Source organism: Salmo salar, chromosome 09 (assembly GCF_965601325.2).
Source record: "Salmo salar chromosome 09, fSalSal1, whole genome shotgun sequence".
NCBI classification, from domain to species: domain Eukaryota; kingdom Metazoa; phylum Chordata; class Actinopteri; order Salmoniformes; family Salmonidae; genus Salmo; species Salmo salar.
In genome coordinates this window covers 1,529,866-1,555,209 of record NC_138299.1, presented here as the reverse complement: position 1 = coordinate 1,555,209, position 25,344 = coordinate 1,529,866, and the positions used below count along the sequence as shown (strand labels likewise).

The 25,344-nt window shown below is 43.0% G+C and overlaps 2 protein-coding genes and 1 pseudogene across 6 annotated transcripts in view; 2 read left to right on the top strand and 1 right to left on the bottom strand.

The window, feature by feature from the left end:
• Nucleotides 1-8,406, top strand: part of LOC106610584 (DNA polymerase epsilon subunit 2-like) — a 29,651-nt pseudogene extending 21,245 nt beyond the window's left edge. Inside the window, exons 15-17 of the transcript XR_014378934.1 lie at nucleotides 5,256-5,422; nucleotides 5,549-5,586; nucleotides 7,435-8,406. The product of XR_014378934.1 is annotated as a DNA polymerase epsilon subunit 2-like (transcript). The remainder of the gene's footprint in view (nucleotides 1-5,255; nucleotides 5,423-5,548; nucleotides 5,587-7,434) is intronic.
• A 58-nt stretch (nucleotides 8,407-8,464) lies between these two features.
• Nucleotides 8,465-24,011, top strand: LOC106610633 (kelch domain-containing protein 2). 3 transcript variants are annotated; one of them, XM_082955592.1, is made up of 15 exons: nucleotides 8,501-8,582; nucleotides 10,598-10,793; nucleotides 15,622-15,864; nucleotides 16,165-16,244; nucleotides 17,938-18,055; nucleotides 19,783-19,895; nucleotides 20,096-20,177; nucleotides 20,433-20,516; nucleotides 20,629-20,709; nucleotides 20,867-20,925; nucleotides 21,087-21,196; nucleotides 21,287-21,359; nucleotides 21,478-21,565; nucleotides 21,692-21,744; nucleotides 21,940-24,011. In XM_082955592.1, the coding sequence occupies exons 3-15, from the start codon at nucleotides 15,628-15,630 to the stop codon at nucleotides 22,061-22,063; spliced, it is 1,302 nt and encodes a 433-aa protein (XP_082811718.1). In that variant the 5' UTR covers nucleotides 8,501-8,582; nucleotides 10,598-10,793; nucleotides 15,622-15,627; the 3' UTR covers nucleotides 22,064-24,011. The 3 variants fall into 3 exon arrangements, with proteins under 3 accessions (XP_014065541.1, XP_014065540.1, XP_082811718.1); XM_014210066.3 differs by lacking the exon at nucleotides 10,598-10,793 and having other exon boundaries at nucleotides 8,465-8,578; XM_014210065.3 differs by lacking the exon at nucleotides 10,598-10,793 and having other exon boundaries at nucleotides 8,470-8,582.
• The window catches only part of nemf (nuclear export mediator factor), a 29,464-nt gene continuing 26,468 nt past the window's right edge, over nucleotides 22,349-25,344 (bottom strand). Inside the window, exons 28-32 of one of the 2 annotated variants that reach the window (NM_001173635.1) lie at nucleotides 25,049-25,087; nucleotides 24,824-24,930; nucleotides 24,570-24,613; nucleotides 23,517-23,596; nucleotides 22,349-22,745 (exon numbers count right to left, since the gene is read on the bottom strand). In NM_001173635.1, the coding sequence (NP_001167106.1) occupies nucleotides 22,668-22,745; nucleotides 23,517-23,596; nucleotides 24,570-24,613; nucleotides 24,824-24,930; nucleotides 25,049-25,087 (348 nt within the window). In that variant the 3' untranslated portion in view covers nucleotides 22,349-22,667. Of the gene's footprint in view, nucleotides 23,597-24,569; nucleotides 24,614-24,823; nucleotides 24,931-25,048; nucleotides 25,088-25,344 lie in introns of both variants that reach the window. The other variant, XM_014209963.3, reaches the window with a different exon arrangement.

Here is a 25,344-nt window from a genome sequence, read left to right as displayed (position 1 = left end):
CCTCTGGGTAGGTGTCTAGGAGCCTTGCACTGGGCGCACACTGAGCAGGAGGAAACATAAACCCTCACGTCCTTAGTGGGAAGTACTGGTGGCCCACTTTAGCTTAGACAGCGCATCGTCCGACCGATCCCAGGATGACCAGAGGAGGGTGACGTGTGAGCCCAGTAGATCAATCGGTCGCGGACAGCAGACGGAAGGTACAGACGCCCAGCTGGACACTGAGGGGGAACGGGCTCTGCACGTGACACCCGCTCAATGTCCGCGTCCAGCTCCCACACTACCGGTGCCACCAAACAAGAGGCTGGGATTATGGGAGTGGGATCTATGGACCGCTCCTCTGTGTCATACAGCCGGGACAGTGCGTCTGCCTTAACGTTCTGGGAGCCTGGTCTGTAAGAGAGGGTAAACATAAAACGGGTGAAAAACATGGCCAACCTTGCCTGGCGAGGATTCAGTCTCCTCGCCTCCCGGATGTACTCCAGATTGCGGTGGTCAGTCCAGATGAGAAAAGGGTGTTTAGCCCCCTTAAGCCAATGTCTCCATGCCTTCAAAGCCTTGACGACAGCCAGCAGCTCCCGGTCCCCCACATCATAGTTTCGCTCCGCCTGGCTGAGCTTCTTAGAGAAGAAGGCCCCGGGCCGGAGCTTAGGTGGCGTACCCGAGCGCTGAGAGAGCACAGCTCCTATCCCAGCCTCAGACGCGTCCACCTCCACTATTAATTGCAGAGAGGGATCCGGATGAGCCAAAACAGGAACCGAGGTAAACAGAGCCTTCAGTTGCCTAAAAGCCCTGTCCGCCCCAGCCGACCACTGCAAGCGCACCGGACACCCCTTCAGCAGTGAGGTAATGGGAGCAGCTACCTGACCAAAACCCCGGATAAACCTCCGGTAGTAATTGGCAAACCCTAAAAATCGCTGCATCTCCTTCACCGTGGTGGGAGTCGGCCAGTTACGCACGGCTGCAATGCGGTCACTTTCCATCTCCACTCCTGACGTGGATAGGCGATACCCTAAGAAGGAGACGGACTGTTGAAAGAACAGGCATTTCTCAGCCTTGACATACAGGTCATGCTCCAACAGGCGACCAAGCACTCTGTGCATCAGGGACACATGCTCAGCGCGTGTAGCGGAGTATATCAGAATGTCATCGATATACACCACTACACCCTGCTCGTGCAGATCCCTGAAAATCTCATCTACAAAAGATTGGAAGACTGATGGAGCATTCTTCAACCCGTACGGCATGACGAGGTACTCATAATGCCCTGAGGTGGTACTAAATGCTGTCTTCCACTCGTCTCCCTCTCGGATACGCCCCAGGTTGTACGCACTCCTGAGATCCAGTTTGGTGAAGAAGTGCGCCCGTGCATTAACTCAATCGCCGTGGCGATCAGAGGTAGCGGGTAACTGTACCCCACCTTGATTTTATTGAGACCTCGATAATCAATGCACGGGCGCAGACCTCCATCCTTCTTCTTCACAAAAAAGAAACGTGAGGAGACGGGTGAAACGGAGGACTGAATGTACCCCTGACGCAGGGATTCGGAGACATATGTCTCCATAGCCACCGTCTCCGCTTGCGACAGGCGATACACGTGACTCCTGGGAAGTGCAGCGTCTACCATGAGATTTATCGCACAATCCCCGTCGATGGGGTGGTAATTGAGTCGCCTTCTTTTTACAGAAGGCGAGAGCCAAATCGGCATATTCGGGGGGAATGCGCACGGTGGAGACCTGGTCTGGACTTTCCACCGTAGTAGCACCAACGGAAACCCCTACACACCGACCTGAGCACTCTCGCGACCACCCCGTGAGAGCCCTCTGTGGCCAAGAAAAAGTGGGGTTATGACAAGTTAACCAAGGTAGACCCAGCACCACGGGATACGCAGGAGTGTCAATAAGGAAAAGACTAATCTTTTCCTTGTAACCCCCCGCGTCACCATACTCAAAGGAGCTGTGGCCTCCCTGATAAACCCTGACCCTAATGGTCGACCATCTAAGGTGTGAACGGGGAAAGGCACATCCACAGGTACAATGGGGATCCCTAAACTATGAGCAAATGCTTGATCAATAAAATTCCCAGCCGTGCCTGAATCTACTTCCCAGCCTTATGCTGGGAACGCGGCGAAAAATCAGGAAAAGTGACAGACAAAAATATATGGGCAACAGAGGGCTCTGGAAGAGAATGGTGCCTACTCACCTGGGGTGGCGCCAGAGCGCCCTGCCTTCTACCTCGATTCCCAGAAGAACCTACCCGGCACCGACCAGCAGTGTGACCTCTGCGGTCACAGATGGTGCACGAGCGGGAACCCCCTCCGGTCTCCCTGTGCACCCTCCCTCCCAGCTCCATGGGTATAGGAGAGGGAGTGCGGGAGGATGGAACCACCAGACCCTGATCTGGACGTCCGCAAGCAGCCAGCAAGTTGTCCAGCCGGATGGACAGATCCACCAGCTGGTCGAAGGTGAGGGTGGTGTCTCTGCAGGCCAGCTCCCGACGGACGTCCGCACGCAGACTGCAGCGGTAATGGTTGATCAGGGCCCTGTGATTCCATCAGGCACCGGCTGCCAGGGTCCTGAACTCCAGGGCAATATCCTGGACGCTCCTCGTCTCAGACGGTAGAGGCGCTCACCCACCGCTCTGCCCTCGGGTGGGTGGTCAAAGACTGCCCGAAAACGGCGGGTGAACTCCTCATAACGGTCCAACGCCGCATCTCCTCCACACACAGCGCTGACCCATTCCAGGGCTCTCCCGGTGAGGCACGAGACGAGGGTGAAACTCTTCTCACGGTCTGATGGAACTGGGTGGACCATGGCCAGATAAAGGTCTAATTGGAGGAGGAAATCCTGGCAGCTGGCAGTACTTCCGTCGTACCCCTGAGGCATGGATAGACGGATTCCACCGGGTTCAGGTTGACCCCGGTTGGGCTCGTGGAGGCGCTGGAAGAACTCACTGTCTCTCCCAGCAGTCCACATTCTGGACAACGCGATCCATGGCGGCGCACAGATGGTGAAGCTTCTTCGCATGCTCCTGGACGCGCTCCTCCACCTCCATGTCCGGGGTATCTTCTCCTGCTGACTTCATAATTTTAGTCAGAGATTCTGTCATTGTCGTGTGTGTAGGTGGCAGGGAAGTCAGGCGCAGGAGAAACCAACTTGATGTAACTGGAGTAGCTTAACTTCTATGGGCTAGGTGGGACGTGACCTGCGGGACACACTATTCAACAGCCAGTGAAATAGCATGGCGCGAAATACAAAACAGCAAAAATCTCATAATTTCATTTTCTCAAACAATCAACTATTTTACACCATTTTAAATATAAACTTCTTGTTAATCTAACCACATTGTCCGATTTCAAAAAGGCTTTATGACGAAAGCATAAAATTAGATTATGTTAGGACATAAACTTCACACGAAAAACCACACAAGCAAGGACATGCGTCACAAAAACCAAAAATACAGCTAAAATATTCACTAACCTTTGATGATCTTCATCAGATGGCACTCATAGGACTTCATGTTACACAATACATGTATGTTTTGCTCGATAAAGTTCATATTTATATCCAAAAACCCCATTTTACATTGGCGCGTGATGTTCAGAAAATATTTTGCCTCCAAAACTGCCGGTGAATCAGCACAACAATTTACAAAAATACTCATCATAAACGTTAATAAAATATGAAACTGTTATTCAAAGAATTATAGATAAACATCTCCTTATTGCAACCGCTGTGACAGATTTCAACAAAGCTTCACGGGGAAAGCACACTTTGCAATAATCCGAGTACGGAGCTCAGAAAAATACATCAGGCAATACAGATACCCGCCATTTTGGAGTCATCTAAAATCATAAATAGCATTATAAATATTCACTTACCTTTGATGATCTTCATCAGAAGGCACTTCCAGGAATTCCCAGGTCCACAATAAATGTTGTTTTGTTCGATAAAGTCCATAATTTATGTCCAAATACCTCCTTGTTGTTTGCGCGTTCAATAAGCTACTCCAAATGTAGGAAGCGTGACAAAAAGTTCACGACGAAAAGTCAAAAAAAGTTATATTTACATTCGTAGAAACATGTCAAGCGTTGTATAGCATCAATCTTTAGGGCCTTTTTAATATAAAACTTCAATAATATTCCAACCGGATGATTCCAATGTCTTGAAAAATGTTATGGAACACAGCTACCTCGTCACGTTTTCTGAGTCACCAACTTCCTGGCCTTCTTGTTCGCTCTCTGTTCACTGCAAAAGCCTGAAACAAGGTTCTAAAGACTGTTGACATCTAGTGGAAGCCTTAGGAAGTGCAAAATGAACCCTAAGTCACTGTGTGTTAGATAGGCAATGACTTGAAAAGACTACAAGCATCAGATTTCCCACTTCCTGGTTGGATTTTTGTCAGGTTTTGCATGCCATATGAGTTCTGTTATACTCACAGACATCATTCAAACAGTTTTAGAAACTTCAGAGTGTTTTCTATCCAAATATACTAAAAATATGCAAATATTTGACTCTGGGCCCAAGTATTAGGCAGTTTACTCTAGGCACGCTTTTCATTCGAAATCGAAAATACTGCCCCCTATACCTTAAAAAGTTAATTAAGATAAAACAAACGCCAAAAACCAACGTACATTAAAAAAAAATAACATGGGTAAAATAACCCGTCGCGCACCAATACAAATACACGAGCACATAACAACAAACAATCTCTGACAAGGACATGAGGGGAAACCGAGGGTTAAATACACAACATGTAATGAATGGGATTGGAACCAGGTGTGTAGGAAGACAAAACCAATGGAAAATGAAAAATGGATCAATGATGGCTAGAAGACCGGTGACGTCGACCGCCGAGCACCACCCGAACAAGGAGGGGCATCGACTTCGGCAGAAGTCGTGACAGTCATTTGAGAAGACCTGGTGAACAAGATGTGTAGAAATTGTGTCTGGCTGCCTAGCAGCAATCTCCGCATTCCAAACCATGTGAGATTTAGCTCCTCAGTTATGACACAGTCAACCTCTACTACCACTGCCTATAGCATCTAACTTGGCTAGTAACCATGGCCTGTATTCACAAAGCATTTCAGAGTAGGGGTGCTGATCTAGGATTGCCCCGTCCCCGTCCATATAATTATGATCTAAAAGGCCAAACTGATCCTAGATCAGCACTCCTACTCTGAGATGCTTTGTGAATACAGGTCCTGTAGTGTAGTTTATTCGTCATGAAAGATAACATGAAAATGTCTCTATCTCCAGTTTGTGAAGACCATCTTGTCGCAGGGCCACCTGGCACCACTGCCGCTGTATGTCAGTCCAGTGTTCAGGGCCTATGACTACGGGTTTATCCCATGCCTGATATCATCTTTGCAGACAAATATGACCCCTTCAACATATCCAACACAGACCGCCTCTGCATCAACCTGGTACTTGATACTTATTCTGAGATTTTTACCACTTTGTTTTATTATGAGACTCAGTATGATATTATGAATATTAGATCTTGTATTCTTCATTTATAAGCTGTTTGATGTATCATTCTGTTCATGCAGGGCTCCTTCCCAAAAAGTGTCTTCACTTTTAAGGACAGGTGAGAAATGTTATTTTGTCTTTGTTTATGCAGGATCTACACTTAACGTTACTCATTATTTTTATTAGCATTGCTCTTTACTGGCAATACGGTAACTACAGTATTGAGAATCAATTTGGTTTTGATGTCTTAATTCTACTTTCTGATCTAAATATTATTTCATTCACCACAGCAAACTTCAAAGTCTCTGAAGACCATAATGATAATTCTGGACTTGGATCGGCTGTAATGGTTGTGTAACATGTTTTGTGTCTAAAAATACTTTTGTAAAAGTGTTAGGGTCGCGTCAATTCGAATCTGGTATCAGAACAAAAATAGTCAGCACAGAGTAACTTCTGATTTCTTTGTACTTTAATTAATGCAAACACTTGAATGGTAAATATGATGTTGTATATACAGGCTCACTGTATCACCACGCAGGGCAAAACAGAGAAGAGAACGACACATCCTTTGTTCTTCCTTAAATACTCTGACAGAGATAGTTCCCGCTCACTGCTGGCCTGTCAGAGGGAGGATGAGCATGGTTTAAACTTACTCATCCTATCGCTGGCGTGCAGGCTGGTCCCAGCCTCGTGACGCACTTCCTGTACACTCTGAGCCCGTTATTGTATTTCAGTATCAAGTGGTTTCTTATGTGACTCTAGTTTGAGAAACAGCCTTCTGCATGCCTCAAAAGTTTTACCCCCTATTTAGCCACACAAGCATGTAGCTTAACAAAACAATAGAACATATTGATACATGTGCTGATGTAAAAAGATAATTATTCCTCACAAAAGCCCTTTGTATTTTTTTTGTACATACTGTAACATTCAGCTTGGATCACAAACTATGCTACCATATAAAAGTTCCAAGAAATACTGCTCCTATACTGTGACCAAAGCAAAACAGACAAATTGAATAAAGTATGCAAAAAAAATTGTGTATAAATTCACAAAAGCAATTAAATTAGACCCCAAATAAGGTTCAGAATGTAAAAGTCCAACTAAAAACGGTCCCAAAGTCAATCAAAAAGCAAATCAAATTGAAATCCCCCTTCAAAATGCTAAAATAAGTAATCCAATAAAGGCACAAAATAATAGTCATCAGGATCAATCTCACAGGATGGTTGAGGAAGAGGAAAATCCAGCCTGGTGGAGAGTTCCTTAAAACAGCTCAATGTTCATGGCATCCTCCAAAACAATCAACATACAAATTCTTTGTCATTGGGGTTAACAATCCACAAGAATGAGCAACAAATGATCACTTGGAATGGCTAATATAGGCTCTTAAAAGGTTTTTCAAACAAATAGAACCTCAGCCAGGTACATCCCAAACATTTCTCAAAACTCTCCTCCATTTGTTCTTATTTTATGGTATATTGGCAATCGCACAATTTAATGTGCATTCTGCAACCTATTGTGCGGGATGGAAACAGGACTCCCAAGAATGGAAAGAAATGCCCCAAAAACGACCAAAAAAAGAAAAACTAAACTAAATCAAACAACTTTTCTGTTAAATAATAAATACACATCTGATCCCTACACAGCCTCAAGGAGGGCGGCTCTTCCGGCGGCAATACCCCTTGCAAGTCCCAAAAACTATTCTGCCGCAGCCACAATAATGTCCAGTTTCTTAGATGTCTTTGAGACTTGTGCCGTACAGTTTATAACTGGCAATGTCACAAAATCCACCTTTAACACACAGGGTATCTTTTGACTGGCAGCAAACATTTACTACAGGCTGTGGTGCGTCCACTACCATATCTTCACTAACGTCACTTCTTTTCTCAATACTTTGAAATCTCCTCTGCATAGATGAATCGAATGACCGCTCTAACTTCTGCCACCTCATTCTCCTTCACCCTTACAGGGCACTCCAGGAACTCAAGATCATGATCCCCTATCACAATTGCAACACCGTCATCCTTCCACACACCGTTCTTCAATATACCATGTCTGCAAGCACTTGAAACATGACCAAATCCTTTACAATTCTTACACTGCAATGGTCTGTAGACAAAAGCTCTTACAGCATGTCAACAGGACCGACATACTTTCTTATTTTTCTCCATTCACCCAGCGGGTCAAACGCCGGGCACTAACCACACCAGGAATTCTCTTTAGGGATTCAACCTGAACATCCATCGTCACCCCTGAGATGACTCCTTTGATGGGTGTTCTACCCCGAATTTTCAAAACACGAAACTTATTTTGTCCAGATTATTTTTAGGCTCACTGCTATCTTCCTATGTTCTTCAGAAATACAATTAATCAAAATAAGACCACTCCTGGTCTGACAGACCACTTTTCCCAGTGCATACTTCACAATTTTACACCTCAAACGGGTCTCCCACATATGCATCCCAACAAGAAGAGATTCATTATCATTCATACATGTATCCTCCACTCCAATTCCAGTTTTCAATACTACTGTTGTCCATTCAGAACATTTGTCTTCACCAACTTTGCTCGACACGCTGCTTGATTCGAACTCATCATCCACTTCCATCTTTCCCTGATGGCATGTCCCAGCAGCCTTTGCCTTCCTCCATTTCTAAAAGGGACATAGCCCACCAAAATGACAATGGCAGCCATCTTAGATTTGACAGTGAAAATAATGCAGTCAGAACTGGCAGATACATAATATAACAGCATTAACATCAAAATACACAAAGGTTTAACCTTGCAAAGTTTTTAAAACTTTAAACCAGACGTCATATGTCTATCACCTCACACTACCTGTTGTATCATGGAGAATAATGGTTCACATTCCTTGAATTGTCAACTTTGTTCTTTTTCACTTGACTGGTGAATGTTTGACAATAAAATCATATTTTTATTACGCTTCTCTCCTGGCTACTATCCTTCTTGCACAAATGAAATTATATTGACCCCATAAAGATGGCGGAAATGAGATGTTCTCGGCTGCTTCCGGTCAGGCTTCAACTAAATGTTGCACAGTAATCACTGGACAAAAACAACGCTTCACGCTGACGTGGGTCATTTGAACTCCTGTACGTAAGTGACATATTTTTGCAAAGTTGAATCTGTCCTTTTTCAATGTTTTATGCATTAAACGCAGTTAAATTTGATATGGCAAACCAGTTAGCACGTTCATGTCCGCATGTTTCTGTAAGCTTTCTAACGCGTTAGCTAGCTAGGCTACGTTGGTTGTCTCGCACAAGCAATATGTTTAAAATGATGGTTACTGCAAACTAGTCTTTATACACGAGCTACGTATTTATATTATGTCAATGATAGCATGAAAGCTAACGTGTCTTGCGTTACCATGTAAACAAACCATCCTCCACGGTGCAAAAAGTTGTCAGGTGATCAAGTGTTTTTGTGATCTGGCACAGTACACAGTTGGTACACAGTACTTGCAGGTTCATACTAGTTAACAGGCAATAACAATCCTAACAATCCAAGTATTACCCAGTAACAGCTATATATTACCAAAAAATAAATACATTTTGCAATCTGAATTATTTGTATCTCTTAGAATTCCGATTGTAAAGCATCTTCTCTTTAGGCATGTATACACATTTTATTTAACTAGGCAAGTCAGTTAAGAACACATTCTTATTTACAATGATGGCCCGCCCCTGTCAAACCCGGACGACGCTGGGCCAATTGTGCGCCTCCCAATGGGACCCCCAATCATGGCCGGATGTGACACCTGGATTTGTTGGCCAGTTTTAGGTACACCGCACAGTTTACGAAAATAGTTCGCTCCTACAGACAGTGAGTCAGGTGGCCGTGGCTTGCTATATAAAGCAGGCATTGTTACTGTTCGATTAAACGTTGGAAGAGGCAAAACGAGTGACCTAAGCAAGGTATGATCGTTGGTGCCAGGCACGACGGATCCAGTATCTCAGAAACAGCCACCCTCCTGGGCTTTTCATGCACGTCGAGATCACTTTGAGTCAAAATGCAAGCAGAGATCTACCTCTCAGATGTATTTAAACATGACTTAAAGTAAGCCTATGGAACATTAACCAATTAAAACAATATATATGGGGGATTGGAAATGATGCCGACAATTACATTGATGGAAGCGACAATTTATCTGCAATATTAAAGCTGAGCTACACCCTTAAAAAACAAAAAACGTTAACCAATTAAAAGTTCTGTAGCAATGTTTGTGTATTTTGTCTATGCTTGAATTTCCCCGCCAATGTTCTTCTCAGACCATTTTCAAATTACATTTTAAAAAATGTAGGTATATGATCACACTGGTAATTTTTGTATAACTTGGGAGGCACAGCTGAGTGCCTTTTTACTGGACTGATGGCCTGCATCTGATGGTCAGTCTGAGGGGAGGGAGGGAGCAGCGGTGAGGCTGCCCACTCAATGTCCCTGCGCAAACCTCCTTCCATTGAGAAAAGGGGACACAGTCTTCCAGCTGATTGCGAAACTCAAGTCACGCTGCATTATTTCTGCCTCATGCGCCAACTAACGTTACTCATATGATCAGAGAAAGTTAAATATTACTCTATTGAAAAAGACAAGCCGCGAATAATAACAACGCAAGCTTATCGGAACACTTTGCTATACTCATTCATTGCAGCTGCAGTGCTGGTTTTAGCGTGAGCGGAAGTAGGGAGAACGCACATTTTATGGCTTTATAAAAGTGTTGAACAAAGTGTTGACAGTGCTGAATAACAACCTAAACATGAACTTACTCATAAAAACAGCAGCTCTTTGCTGTATTCGTTGAGTTCTAGTAATGTTTTTGAAATCTCAGTATCAACTTTGCTGTGCGTTTGAGGCTTCTTTTTACAGTTTATGCCTCGAGGAAACTGCAGATGAGTTGATCTGAGCTATCTGATTGGCCGGCAGAACTTGACTTGACTTGCTCTCTGGGCCTGCTGGGTAGGCAGAGTTCTACCTTCAGACATTAAATGGTTCAAAATGGGAACACTTTGCCTTGTAGGGCTTCAGAATCAAGTGCACCTACCGCCCATGGTACGAAATGAATAAAAAAAAAAAAAAAAAGGAATTGCAATGCTTTTTTTTTTTTTTTTTTACAGAAATGTTTGGTGATCGACTAGGAATGGCTTGAAGATTTGACCAGTTGGTGACCACAGGTCTAGGGTTTCCCAAGAATGGGTGACAAACAAAAAACATCCAGTTAGCGGTGGTGCTGTGGGTGAAGGAGAATGGCAAGAATCGTGCAAGCTAACAGGCGGGCCACAAACAGACAAATAATGGCACAGTACAACAGTGGTGTGTAGAACAACATCTCAGAATGCACAACTTGTCGAGCATTGTCACGGTTTGGCTATTGCAGTAGCAGACCACGCTGGGTTCCACTCCTATCAGCTAAAAACAATAAGAATTTGGCCTGTTCTGGAGGCAAAAGGGGGTCCAACCCGGTACTATACTGAACAAAAATAAATGTAACATGCAACAATTTCATAGATTTTGCTGAGTTAGTTCATATAAGGAATTCAGTCAATTGAAATCAATTAATTAGGCCCTAATCTATGGATTTCACATGACTGGCAATACAAATATGCATCTGTTGGTCACAGATGCCCCCCAAAAAAGTCAGTATCTGGTAGAGGTCGACCGATTTAATCGGAATGGCCGATTTTAATTAGGGACGATTTCAAGTTTTCATAACAATCGGTATTTTTGGCCACCGATTTGCTGATATTTTTAATTTTTTTTATACATCTTTATTTAACTTTGCAACCTTCCGGTTACTAATCCAATCCAATGCACGAGGAGCCTGCATGGCAGGCTGACTACCTGTTACGCGAGGGCAGCAAGAAGCCAAGGTAAGTTGCTAGCTAGCATTAAACTTATCTTATAAAAAACTATCAATCTTAACATAATCACTAGTTAACTACACATGGTTGATATTACTAGTTTATCTAACGTGTCCTGCGTTGCATATAATCGATGCGGTGCCTGTTAATTTATCATTGAATCACAGCCTATTTCGCCAAACGGGTGTTGATTTAACAAGCACATTTGCGAAAAAAAGCACTGTCGTTGCACCAATGTACCTAACCATAAACATCAATGCCTTTCTTTAAAATCAATAAACAAGTATGTATACAGCTCAAAAAAATAAAGGGAACACTTAAACAACACATCCTAGATCTGAATGAAAGAAATAATCTTATTAAATACTTTTTTCTTTACATAGTTGAATGTGCTGACCACAAAATCACACAAAATAATCAATGGAAATCCAATTTATCAACCCATGGAGGTCTGGATTTGGAGTCACACTCAAAATTAAAGTGGAAAACCACACTACAGGCTGATCCAACTTTGATGTAATGTCCTTAAAACAAGTCAAAATGAGGCTCAGTAGTGTGTGTGGCCTCCACGTGCCTGTATGATCTCCCTACAATGCCTGGGCATGCTCCTGATGAGGTGGCGGATGGTCTCCTGAGGGATCTCCTCCCAGACCTGGACTAAAGCATCCGCCAACTCCTGGACAGTCTGTGGTGCAACGTGGCGTTGGTGGATGGAGCGAGACATGATGTCCCAGATATGCTCAATTGGATTCAGGTCTGGGGAACGGGCGGGCCAGTCCATAGCATCAATGCCTTCCTCTTGCAGGAACTGCTGACACACTCCAGCCACATGAGGTCTAGCATTGTCTTGCATTAGGAGGAACCCAGGGCCAACCGCACCAGCATATTGTCTCACAAGGGGTCTGAGGATCTCATCTCGGTACCTAATGGCAGTCAGGCTACCTCTGGCGAGCACATGGAGGGCTGTGCGGCCCCCCCAAAGAAATGCCACCCCACACCATGACTGACCCACCGCCAAACCGGTCATGCTGGAGGATGTGGCAGGCAGCAGAACGTTCTCCACGGCGTCTCCAGACTCTGTCACGTCTGTTACGTGCTCAGTGTGAACCTGCTTTCATCTGTGAAGAGCACAGGGCGCCAGTGGCGAATTTGCCAAACGTCCTGCACGGTGTTGGGCTGTAAGCACAATCCCCACCTTTGGACGTCAGGCCCTCATACCACCCTCATGGGCAGACACATGCACATTTGTGGCCTGCTGGAGGTCATTTTGCAGGGCTCTGGCAGTGCTTCTCCTGCTCCTCCTTGCACAAAGGCAGAGGTAGCGGTCCTGCTGCTGGGTTGTTGCCCTCCTACGGCCTCCTCCACATCTCCTGATGTACTGGCCTGTCTCCTGGTAGCGCCTCCATGCTCTGGACACTACGCTGACAGACACAGCAAACCTTCTTGCCACAGCTCGCATTGATGTGCCATCCTGGATGAGCTGCACTACCTGAGCCACTTGTGTGGGTTGTAGACTCCGTCTCATGCTACCACTAGAGTGAAAGCACCGCCAGCATTCAAAAGTGACCAAAACATCAGCCAGGAAGCTTAGGAACTGAGAAGTGGTCTGTGGTCCCCACCTGCAGAACCACTCCTTTATTGGGGGTGTCTTGCTAATTGCCTATAATTTCCACCTGTCTATTCCATTTGCACAACAGCATGTGAAATATTGTCAATCAGTGTTGCTTCCTAAGTGGACGGTTTGATTTCACAGAAGTGTGATTGACTTGGAGTTACATTGTGTTGTTTAAGTGTTCCCTTTTTTTTGAGCAGTGTCTTTTTAAACCTGCATATTTAGTTAATATTGCCTGCTAACATGAAATTGTGTCACATCTCTAGCATTCATTGCAGGCAGAGTCAGGGTATATGCAACAGTTTGGGCCACCTGGCTAGATAAAATACGGAACGGTTCCGTATTTCACTGAAAGAAAAAAAGAAAAAAACGTAGTGTTTCAGGATTCGACCATATTAATGACCTAAGGCTCGTATTTCTGTGTGTTTATGTTATAATTAATTCTATGATTTGATAGAGCAGTCTGACTGAGTGGTGGTAGGCAGCAGCAGGCTCGTAAGCATTCATTCAGACAGCACTTTCGTGCGTTTTGCCAGCAGCCCTTCGCTGTGCTTCAAGCATTGCGCTGTTTATGACTTCAACCCGGGTGGGTATAATTTCTGGAACGTTCCAACAGGAATCTATTCCAAAAACTTCGTAAATAACAAGTTTTCCAAAAAACAAAGTTGTATAGCAGCAGAATAAGATACCGGGTAGGGAGTGGTCTATTTCATTGCGTTTTTCACTCATCACGTTTATTCCGAAAAATGTCTGTCCTCACACTGGTTGCCTATGGACAAACATTAAGAATAAGCTACGTGGTGAGTTGATGCCTATTCGGCAGCTAGTTTGCTAGGTTTGTATTCGTTGCTACTTTGTATGCGTTGTTGGTTGGCAACCTTTTACTTTACATTTTTTGGAACAAATTCCTGTTGGAACGTTCCACAAATTATACCCCCCCCCCCCCCCCCCCCCCCCCCCCCTTCAAGCCTATCAACTCCCAAGATTAGGCTGGTGTAACCGATGTGAAATGGCTAGCTAGTTAGCGGGGTGCGCGCTAATAGCGTTTCAAACGTCACTCGCTCTGAGACTTGGAGTAGTTGTTTCCCCTTCCTCTACATGGGTAACGCTGCTTCGGGGGTGGCTGTTGTCGATGTGTTCCTGGTTTGAGCCCAGATAGGAGCGAGGAGAGGGACGGAAGCTATACTGTTACACTGGCAATACTAAAGTGCCTATAAGAACATCCTAAAGTCAAAGGTATATGAAATACAAATCGTATAGAGAGAAATAGTCCTATAATTCCTATAACTACAACCTAAAACTTACCTGGGAATATTGAAGACTCATGTTAAAAGGAACCACCAGCTTTCAAATGTTCTGAGGAAGGAACTTAAACCTTAGCTTTTTTACATGGCACATATTGCACTTTTACTTTATTCTCCAACACTTTGTTTTGCATTATTTAAACCAAATTGAACATGTTTCATTATTTATTTGAGACTAAATTGATTTTATTGATGTATTATATTAAGTTAAAATAAGTGTTCATTCAGTATTGTTGTAATTATCATTATTACAAATAAATAAATAAAAAATAAAATCGGGCGATTAATCGATATCGGCTTTATTTGGTCCCCCAATAATCGGCATCGTCGTTGAAAAATCATAATCGGTCGACCTCTAGTATCTGGTTTGATACTGACTATGGGGGCCTCATGCAGCGCGACACACATCTCCTTTGCATAGAGTTGATCAGGCTGTTGATTGTGGCCTGTGGAATGTTGTCCCACTCCTCAATGGCTGTGCGATGTTGCTGGATATTGGCAGAAATTGAAACACGCTGTCGTATATGTCTATCCAGAGCATTCCAAACATTGCTCATTGGGGAACAGGTCTGAGTATGCAGGCTGTGGAAGCACAGGGACATTTTCATGTTCCAGGAATTGTGTACAGATCCTTGCGATATGGGGCCATGCATTATGATGGCGGCGAATTAATAGCACGACAATGGGCCTCAGAATCTTGTCACGTTATCTCTGTGCATTCAAATTGACATAGATAAAATGCAATTGTGTTTGTAGTCCGTAGCTTATGCCTTCCCATACCATAACCCCACCGCCACCATGGGGCACTCTGTTCACAACATTTACATCAGCAAACCGCTCGCCCACACAATGCCATACATGTGGTCTGCGGTTGTGAGGCCGGTTGGATGTATTGCCAAATTCTCTAAACCGAAGTTTGAGAGAAATTAATGTAACGGTTGAGAAATGGTGCTCTTGTGTAATGATCTTGCCGTTTTAATCAGCTTCTTGATATGCCATACCTGTCAGGTGGATGGATTATCTTGGCGAAGGAGAAATGCTCACTAACAGGGATGTAAATAAATTTGTGCACACAATTAGAGGGAAATAAGCTTTTTGTGCATATGGAACATTTCTGGGATATCGTATTTCAGCTCATGAAACATGAAACCAACCCCTAACATGTGTTCATATTTTTGTTCAGTGTAGATGAGTGTACCTAATAACCTGGTGTGTGTGTGTGTAGTTGAGCTAGCTGCTTATAGTCCCATGTTGGGGATGGGAATTCTTAACTACAGTGAATGTCTATCGCTCCAATAACCCTTATACTCTCTTACTCAAAATCCTTGGCATGCAAAACTATGTAGCCCTCTTCTCCCATCCAGGTGATCATGGCAGAAATGGAGGACATTGCTGACCGCTTGCCTGTTGAGGAGGAAGACGAGGAGTCCGAGAGAGATGAAGAGGAGAGAGAATTTGACTGGGTGGTGGACGAGGCTGATGAACTCGATGAGGATGCAGTTCTTCTGGACACTGAAGAGCCCTTTGAGTTGGACCAGCCAGCTGAGCGCAGTGGCCACATAGCAGTGGTGGATGGCCACTGCATGTATGTTTGGGGAGGATATAAGGTAAGCAAGTATGACTGACAGACATTCAGAATTTGCTGTCAGATGAACAGTAATATTTATTAAGACGTTTGTTTATAGTGTATCTAAATAATATAATTCTGAACTATACCATTCCAATCAGTCTTTAACCATAATTTTTACTGGGAGATTTGGTGTCAACTTTGACCTTCCTAAACATTTTGTCTGGCGTTTTACTGTTATCTATTACCAGGGAAAGTGTGACATGGGTCAAGTGGACTAAAAACGGTGTCAAGATTCTTGTAATTCCATTGACTTCCCTCTTGTTTGTCTTCTCACTAGAATTCCCAGACTACTGGCTTCATTGACTTGTACTTACCAAGGAATGAAATCTGGATATACAACATGGAGACAGAACGATGGTAATAAGGATTTTAACTTAATTTTGTTTGTAGTTATGTGTCTAGCTGTGAAATCTAGGTTGTCACAAATCAAATGGCACCCTATTCACTATATTGTGCACAACTTTTGACCAGACCTTATACAGTGCCTTCAGAAAGTATTCATATCACTTGACTTATTCAACATTTTGTTGTTACAGCCTGAATACAAAATGGATTAGACTAAAACTCAATACCCAATAATGACAAAGCGAACACGTTTTTAGAAACAGATATCTGATTTATATAAGTATTCACACCCCTGAGTCAATGCATGTTAAAATCACCTTTGGCAGCGACTACAGCTATGAGTCTTTCTGGGTAAGTCTTAAGAGCTTTGCACACCTGGATTGTACAATATTTGCAAACTATTAAAGAAATTCTTCAAGCTCTGTGAAGTTGGTTGTTGATCATTACTAGACAGCCATTTAAGTCTTGCCATAGATTTCCCAGCCAATTTTAAATCAAAGCTATAACTAGGCCACTCAGGAATATTCAATGTCGTCTTGGTAAGTGACTCCAGTGTATATTTGGCCTTGTGTTTTAGGGTATAGTCCTGCTGAAAGGTGAATTTGTCTCCCAGTATCGGTTGGAAGACAGACTGAACCAGGTTTTCCTCAAGGATTTTGCCTGTACTTAGTGCTATTCCGTTTATCTTAAACTCTGGAATCCTTGCCGATGCAGCCACCACCACGCTTGAAAATGAAGCGTGGTACTCAGTGATGATGTGTAGGATTTGCCCCAAATAACACTTTGTATTCAGGACTTTCATTTCATTTTGGGCTGTTTTACTTTACTGCCTTATTGCAAACATGATGCATATTTTTGGAATATTTATATTCTGTACAGGCTTCCTTCTTTTCACTCAGTCAATTAGGTTATAGTATTGTGGAGTAGCTACAATGTTGTTGATCCATCCTCCGTTTTCTCCTATCACAGCTATTAAACTCTTAACTGCTTTAGTCACCATTGACCTCAGTGAAATCCCTACAGTTTCCTTCCTCTCCGGCAGGAAGTACGCCTGTATCTTTGTAGTGACTGGGTGTATTGATACACCATCAAAAGTGTAATTAATAAATTCACCATGCTCAAAGGGATATTCAATACCCGTTATTCTTTTTACCCATCTACCCAAAGACGGCAACCTATAGGTAGATGGGTAAAAAAAATAAGATATTGAATATCCCTGGAAAACCTCCCTGGTCTTCTGTGTTTGAAATGTACTGCTCAACTGAGGGACCTTACAGATACTTGTATGTGTGGGGTAGCAATGAGGTAGTCATTAAAAAAGAATGTTAAACACTATTATTGTACACAGTGTCCATGCAACTTATGACTTGCTAAGCACATTTTTACTCCTGAACTTATTTACATTTACATTTAAGTCATTTAGCAGACGCTCTTATCCAGAGCGACTTACAAATTTAGGCTTGCCATAACAAATAAGTTGACTACTTATTGACTCAAGGCAATTCAGCTTTATTTTTTGTTATTAAATTGTAAAAAAAAAATTCAACATAATTCCACTTTGACATTATGGGGTATTGTGTGTAGGCCAATGCCACAAAAACTAAATGTAATCCATTTTAAATTCAGGCTACAACACAACAAAATGTGGTAAAAGTCAAGGGGTGTGAATACTTTCTGAAGGCACTGTATCTGTCTGTATTTGCAGGAAGAAGCAGATGGCGGGGGGTAACCTTCATGCCGCCATGTCTGGCAGCTGTGGAGTGTGTGTGGACGGCGTCCTCTATCTGTTTGGAGGCCACCATGCCAGAGGAAACACTAACCGGGTGTGTGTGTGTGCGTGTTATGTCTTGTATAATTTCGGCACACAGAACCAAATTTCTCTTGCACGCTGGCCAACTGCTGTATTTGCAGTAGTATTCTAGGGGCAAATGATTAAGTCCACACCCCTCCCTTTCTGCCAAAGCCGTACCCAGCCCCTCCCTTTCCAGAAACTGGAAATATTTTGTGCCGCATGCTACCAACACTGGGGTATCTTTCGATGCTACTATTTCACATGTAAGCAGTGATGATTAGAGAATTACAGAATTTTCCATTTAAAATCCCTGCCCCCACTTTAAAGCAACAATCCCAGTAGAAACAATAACAAAGTGGCTCCCCAACCCTGGTTTGGTAAACAGCTGAGGGATGGGTCTGGAAAAATGTAACCACTCAAATTCATAGAGAGAGCTATGAATGCAAGGATTGACCATCCATGATATCAAAATGATAGTGTTAACCCTGGTTTGAGGCTATATAGTGTTTGTTTAAACATTGGAGTAAAACAAGCTTTTATTTTGGTTTCTGATGGGGTATGAGAGTTGAACTAAGTTCATGAGGCATTTATAAGTTCTGAAAGCATCAATGGGGTACATATCATTAATTTATTAAGTCCACAAATGGATGTGGCAACTGCTGATTGCTCCTTTAAGCACCACAGCAGGACATTCACCATGGCAGGATTTATCCATTTATCCTTATCTTACCTCAGAAGCCTGTTTGCCAACAGACTTAAAGGCCCAATGCAGCCATATTTATATCGATGTCAAATCATTTCTGGGTAACTTAAGTACCTTACTGTAATTGTTTTCCATTATTTCTCAAGCAAGAATTTTGCAAGGACTGTGGCTGAGTGGGAAGGGGAAAACTTAATACTAGCTGTTATTGGGATACAGGTTTGGAAATCTTTGTTATTGGTCTATTAATCAATTTATGGCCTGGTGACATCACCAGGAAAGCCAAAACTCCTGCCCATGCAAACAGGCTGATTCAGATGGCCCTATGTAGATTGTATTTTCCACAATAACACCCTTTTCCCACTTTTTTACAGTAACCAGGTTTCCAGCCAACCTTAGAGTAAAGTAATTAAGTAAAACATGTAATGACCAGCATGATGGAAACAAACATTTTTGGTGGACTTCCCAAATGTCGACAAAACTAAATGCGCTAGGTGGGATCTTTTTGTGTTTGTAAAATGTATTTTGCGAGAAATGTCGGTGGAAATGCTTTTATGCGTAAGTATTGATATAATAACAAGTAAACTTGGAGTCACGCGATGACATGTCCTCCCACTACGACTCGTCAGGAAAGCATGCAGTTTATTAGGCTACAGATGAAATGAATGAACTTCAGAGTGGTGAAAGTGCAAGGTGATGAGCTTGATGCTCCTTTCCAATAAATATTGAGGTTCTTATTCTGGTGAGATCTTAATCGATGCTTGGCTGCCATTTGACAAATACAAAAATCTTGATCTTTTGTCCTTAATAATAATCTCATCATGTAGGCTATACGTGCGCTCTAGCCAACAGTGTACTGTTAAAGCTGTTGGCTGGAGAGCAATACCAGTGGGCACCTGCAAAAAACATTTTGCGATGGAAGCCCATTTAACTTTTAATCGCTACATTTGTTGTACAATGATACAGGAGAACAGAATTTTGACTGCACTGGGCCTTTAAAATGTTAATGTCTGTTACAAGAGACTAGTCTTATTCCATTTATACCGTCTGCCCTTCAGGTCTTTCGGCTCCCTCTCCGAACACCTCTCCTCTGCTGGGAGGAGATGAAGGATCTCAAGGGCCTGGCCCCATCCTGCAAGGACAAACTGGGCTGCTGGGTTCACAAGAATAGGTGAGTTGGCAGGCAGTGTGTTTATATAATAGGTCTTATAGTTGCTCCATCTCATTACCTCTAAAGCAGCGTTTACCAAGCTATGGGGTCGCAAGAGAAATTCTACACAGAAGATCATACAAAATTGACTGAACTTCCCAATACCTTTGATGCATTTGTCACTTCAAACCATTTCTCCATTAACTGCTGGCTGTTCACAGGCTAGTATTCTTCGGGGGCTACGGATATATGGCACAAGGAGCTCACAGAGGGACATTTGAATACGATGAAACTTCATTCATGGTATGGTCAATTAATTGCACAACCCTTAACCTTCAGCTGCTTTTAACACCAGTATGAAAATTGTCTGTTAAGTGTATCTGTCTGCAGCAAAGGGAGTTGTCAATAATAGTAAAGTTCTTGGTCGTGTTCATTAGGCACCAAACATTTTTTTTACTGAAGCGGGGATGGACAACCTGGATAACGCACATTTTTGTTCCGTAGTTAAATGTTTGCATGCCCTAATGAAAACAACCCCTTCTCTGTGTGGTGTAACAGGGAGATAATCCGGGGCGGGGCTGGAACAACCACATTCACATCCTGGACCTGGAGGTGTCCACCTGGAGCCAGCCAGTCACCAAGGTAACAGCATTCCCTTAAATCATGTCACAACTTTCTGTGTTGGAAGCCATTTTGCACATCTGTTTCAATGGGAGCTCCAGTCTCACCTCTCCATTCCCCTTTTCTATTGAAGGGTAATGCCCCATCTCCCCGGGCAGCACATGCCTGTGCCAAGGTGGGAAACCGAGGCTATGTGTTTGGGGGGCGTTACAGGGTAAGTAGGAATGTTCTGAAGAGATTACGGTCACACTGTCTAATGTGAAATGGTATCACTGGCCTGTAGATACAGATGTTGACCATGTTCATTTCTATGACTTATTACATAAAGGATCTTGTATTCTAAATGTTTGATGCTTCCTCTTTTACAACAGGATTACCGCCTGAACGACTTGTACTACATCGACATGGATTCTTGGGAGTGGCATGAAATGTATGAGATGGGGTCCTCATCCAAAATGTCTTCATGCATGTTATAGCATTAAACACCATTTTTATGGGAGGAGGATGTGCTCTAACCCATGGAAGTACCTCTGTTCACCTTTATGGGACTAACCCTTTACCCCGGTCCTATTTCCCCTCGCCCCTCTACAGGAGTGTTCCTCAGCAGGGTCCTGTGGGACGCTCATGGCACTCCCTCACCCCCGTGTCACCTGATCACATCTTCCTGTTCGGAGGCTTCACAACATATAGAGAGACACTGAGTGAGTGAAGAATACTTCCTTGTCCATTTTCCTTGAGTCCATGGCATGACCAAATGTTTTTATTCCTCCATCCATTTGTAATATATACAGGTGACGCTTGGCTGTACTGCGTCAGCAAGAACGAGTGGCAGCAGTACAAGCACAATCATACACAGAGCCCCAGGTAATATCACAAGAGAGAAACCAATTAGTGGTAATGAATAGGAGCTGCTTGTTTCACTGTCTGTGTGTGTGTCCATAGTCATGTGAGTCAATGGTGATTTACTTCTTTTTTGGGTCAGGCTCTGGCACACGGCCTGTTCCGGTCCTGATGGGGAGGTGTTTGTGTTTGGCGGTTGTGCCAATAACCTGCTGTCCCATCAGCGAGCAGTGAGTACAGTGAGACCACACCTTCTTGGTGTCTGGCACAAGTGTCACTTAAAATTAAAACTGATTGATAACCAGGTTTACTACCAAGTATGGTTTAAATAAAGGTATGTCAATTGCCTTTAACAGGCTCACAGCAAAGAGTTGCTGGTGTTCATGGTTCAACCCAAGTCACTTGTCTGGTGAGTAGAGAAACAACCCTGAACCCAGACACAAAAGCATGGCCCTAACTACTGGGTTTTGTTTATTAGGGAGGGCATGCAACAAAGGTTCAGTAGTGAGTCCGTTTGGTGCCTAATGAACACGTCAGCTCTGATACATCTTCTAGTCAATGTAAAACTTGCTTAAGTGGTGCCTGATTGTCCCCCCCTCTCTAGGTTCTGTATGGAAGCAGCATTGCAGCACAGAGAGTTGCTGGCTGCATCATGGGACTGCCTGCCTAAACACCTGCTACACAGACTCAAACAGAGGATGGGAGGCATCAACGCACTGGGGTCATGAGGCATATATCACCACATTCTATGGGATGCCGGGGTGTGTGTGGACAGCCATGGCCTTGGTGCTAGCTGAACAAAGAGGACGGCTCAACCCAACTTGTCACGAGTGTAATTAATTTAGTGGGGGAAAAAAGTAGGCTTTTGATGGGAGTGGTGTTGGCCAGTCAGCAAGCATGGCAATGTTCATTATCCTTGTGTGAATTTGTCATGCCAGTGTTTGAAAACACCATGTTCAGTCCTGCTGGAAAGGTGTTATACCTTTGACCATGTTAGTCAGAAGAGGCACGTGTAGTATTTTGTCTTTTTAATCAGGTAATAATACCAGTTACCACAAAGTTACTCATTTTGTATTATTTGCACAAGTTTCATTATAAAAACCTTAATTTTGAATCAAGAAAAAATAAATGTCAAATCAGATTTTGTTCTGACATTTTTGCATTGCTTTCCCCCTCCCCATGTCATCTTGAAGAAAGTAAAGATCCAGGAAAATGAATGCTTCAGTGCACAAGCTTCTCCTGTCATCCAATTGCAGACATCATAGTCCTATTAAGGGTGGGGTTAACTCATTGTTTCGTGAAGAAAGTCCATGTCGACTAAATTGTATAGGTCTATTTCTTCTTGGCTGCCATTAGGTTAGGTGCTGATACTTTAACTTTGCCTGGGATGTTTCTTGCTAAATCTGTATCCTGAAATGAGAAAAGGGTGGTTGTTGTTTTGTGCTAAGTGGCTATGCAGTCATTCATATCAAGTAATAGACACTTACATATCCCAGAATGTCAAATTGATTGTGTAAATGGCAGGTTAGACACCTTTCAGCAAAATCACTTGCTCATTGTGTAGTATTTGGGCACTCCAAAAACATCTGTTTAGAAATGGCAAAGCTCTCAGTATAGTGATCCAAGTCTTTAGATGTTGTAGGCAATGTTATATTCCCTTTTGCGCGACTCTTACTTTCCCTGTCCAGCTGTTCAATTCGCCGTGTAGCCTGCTGCTAGTTAAATGCCAAAGTAAAGGAAACACTAACTTACGTGTCATCATAGGGCGTTGGCCACCACGCCCCTTGGCATAGATTCTACAACTGTCTGTAGCTTTGTATTCCTAATTTACTCATGCTGTGGATAAAGTTTTGAATGACACAATTTCATGTGTCCTGCATCACTATACTGAGAGCTTCACTGTTTCTAAAAGGACATATTTGGAGCCTTTGTTCATATTTTTTGGAAGTGATTAGCTGTTTGGGGTTTCTCAATGTGAAATCAAAAGATTTTGTCTGGACCGGCATGTTATAGAAATAACTCAAGGGGGTTCGAACCAGCAACCTTTTGGTTACTAGGCTACCTGCCGTTCAGTAGTCTCAAAATGGGGGAGGTACTATCTGAACTCTGTCCAATAAAAATAACTTGTTTTGCTACGGTGCACCCTAATGAACACGATCCAGGTATGTGGATCCGCCTTACCTTGACACTGCGAAACAGGTCCTTCTCTCTGGTCGAAGCCTCCCTGGCCTTCATGAAGCTGAATACTGCAGTGCGGGCAGCTGGGAGGACAAAATATAGATAGATACAGAATTTCCTAAGACCCAGCCATGTCATCATTTATAATAAGAGATGGAGACCTGCACACTGTCAAAAAAAGTAACAAATCCATTTAAGCCTCAGTTTTGGATTTATTCCTTTTTTTGTTACTGTGCGGGTCTCCACCTCTTCCAGTATTCTTATTTTGACTCCTATGCACCTGGAACAGACACTATTCAGTAGTAAGGACCTTAAAAGACGCAAGTGCTGAGCGATTAGTGCTTTTTGAGGTTGTTTTGGTTCATAAAAATAAAAAGATTTGGGTTGAACGCTGAAACAATTAATAAAAGTCCCATGAAGGTATTGACTGCTCATTACTGCCTCTCACTTATGGACCATAATTTATTCACTTTAATAAAATACTTCAGTTGTGTATTACATTTGTTTTATGACTTTTTATTTAATTCCAAGTCATCTCTATAGAGCTGCTGCATATGCTGTTTGATAAAATCACAATTTTGTAGTTTTTCCAAAGTAAATAAGGCATACTTTTATGACTGCTGAATACCAACAATCACTTAAATCATGTATTTTCCTCGAAGCGACAGCTGCTCTCTATATCCCCTCAAGATCGTGCATTCTTCTGCCTCTTCATAGCAGGCATAAAAGAAACCAACCAAACAAGTAGATGTGCAATTGATTGTGGTCATTGGAGTTAATTACTACGTTGTATGCATGTAGAATTCTGACCTGTTGGAAACTACAACTCCCTCACACAGTTCAGGCTGGATCTGATTTATTTCTAGAGAAACAGCAATGTGCGGATTGAGCTCACAGAAGAAAAAAAAATGAACTAAATGGAATTCAAATAAATTGAAACGACGTCGGATCAATTAGTTGTTTAAAAACTGAAAATTAACCGAAATATTGGTTAATCGCTCAGCACTAGCAGACGCCCTCTTATCATTTATAACACGTTAACTGCTCTGATATTACCTTTTCCTTTCTTCTGGGTCCCTGGGGTCAACTTCACCTTGTGCCTATTGGGAAACACTGTTGTTCAGCTAACTTTGAAAACATAGCCATTTCCTATGGCAAATGGAAGCAGAATAAGTATATCCCTATATGGGTAAATCAACATTGGTGTTAGGTTGGTTTCGATGGAATGGTAGGAGGATTTGGTCTTTCAATGGTAGCCATTACTGGCGTTACATAGATATTATAAAACTAGGTAGATATGTTGTCCTTACTTGTAGTTGGAGAGGGCAGTGTAGGGGGCACAGACTGGCACAGCGAACAGCAGTACATCCTCTGGGTGTGGTTGGCCCGTCAGAGAATTCAGCAGTTTCTCTGCTTCCTAGGGAAGTCAATGGAGAGACACAATAAGACAAGGATGTTGGCACTGCAACAAAAGATTTCATTATTTTATTCCTAGCCAGGTTTGAACAGTAATACAGTAATCTCGAAGAACCCACCTCTGCTCCAGGGTTGTCTTGGTCCTGTTCATCTCCTTCCTGCAACAGAAATAAATAGTCTTTCTCCCTTTTTCTTCAATCACCTTTGTTTCAGTTCTTAGATCAAGCAAACATGGATTCAGAGGCCCTGTTCAAATACTCTTAAAATGCATTCTTCCTTCCTTAATGTAATCACTGATCTGACAAATGGATTGATGATTGGTGCAAGTTTTCCGTGGCATTGCTTTCACCAATTATGTCATGTTAGATCAGTAGCTACGTTTCCATTAACTTGTCCAGCGATTTTTTTTTTCTCG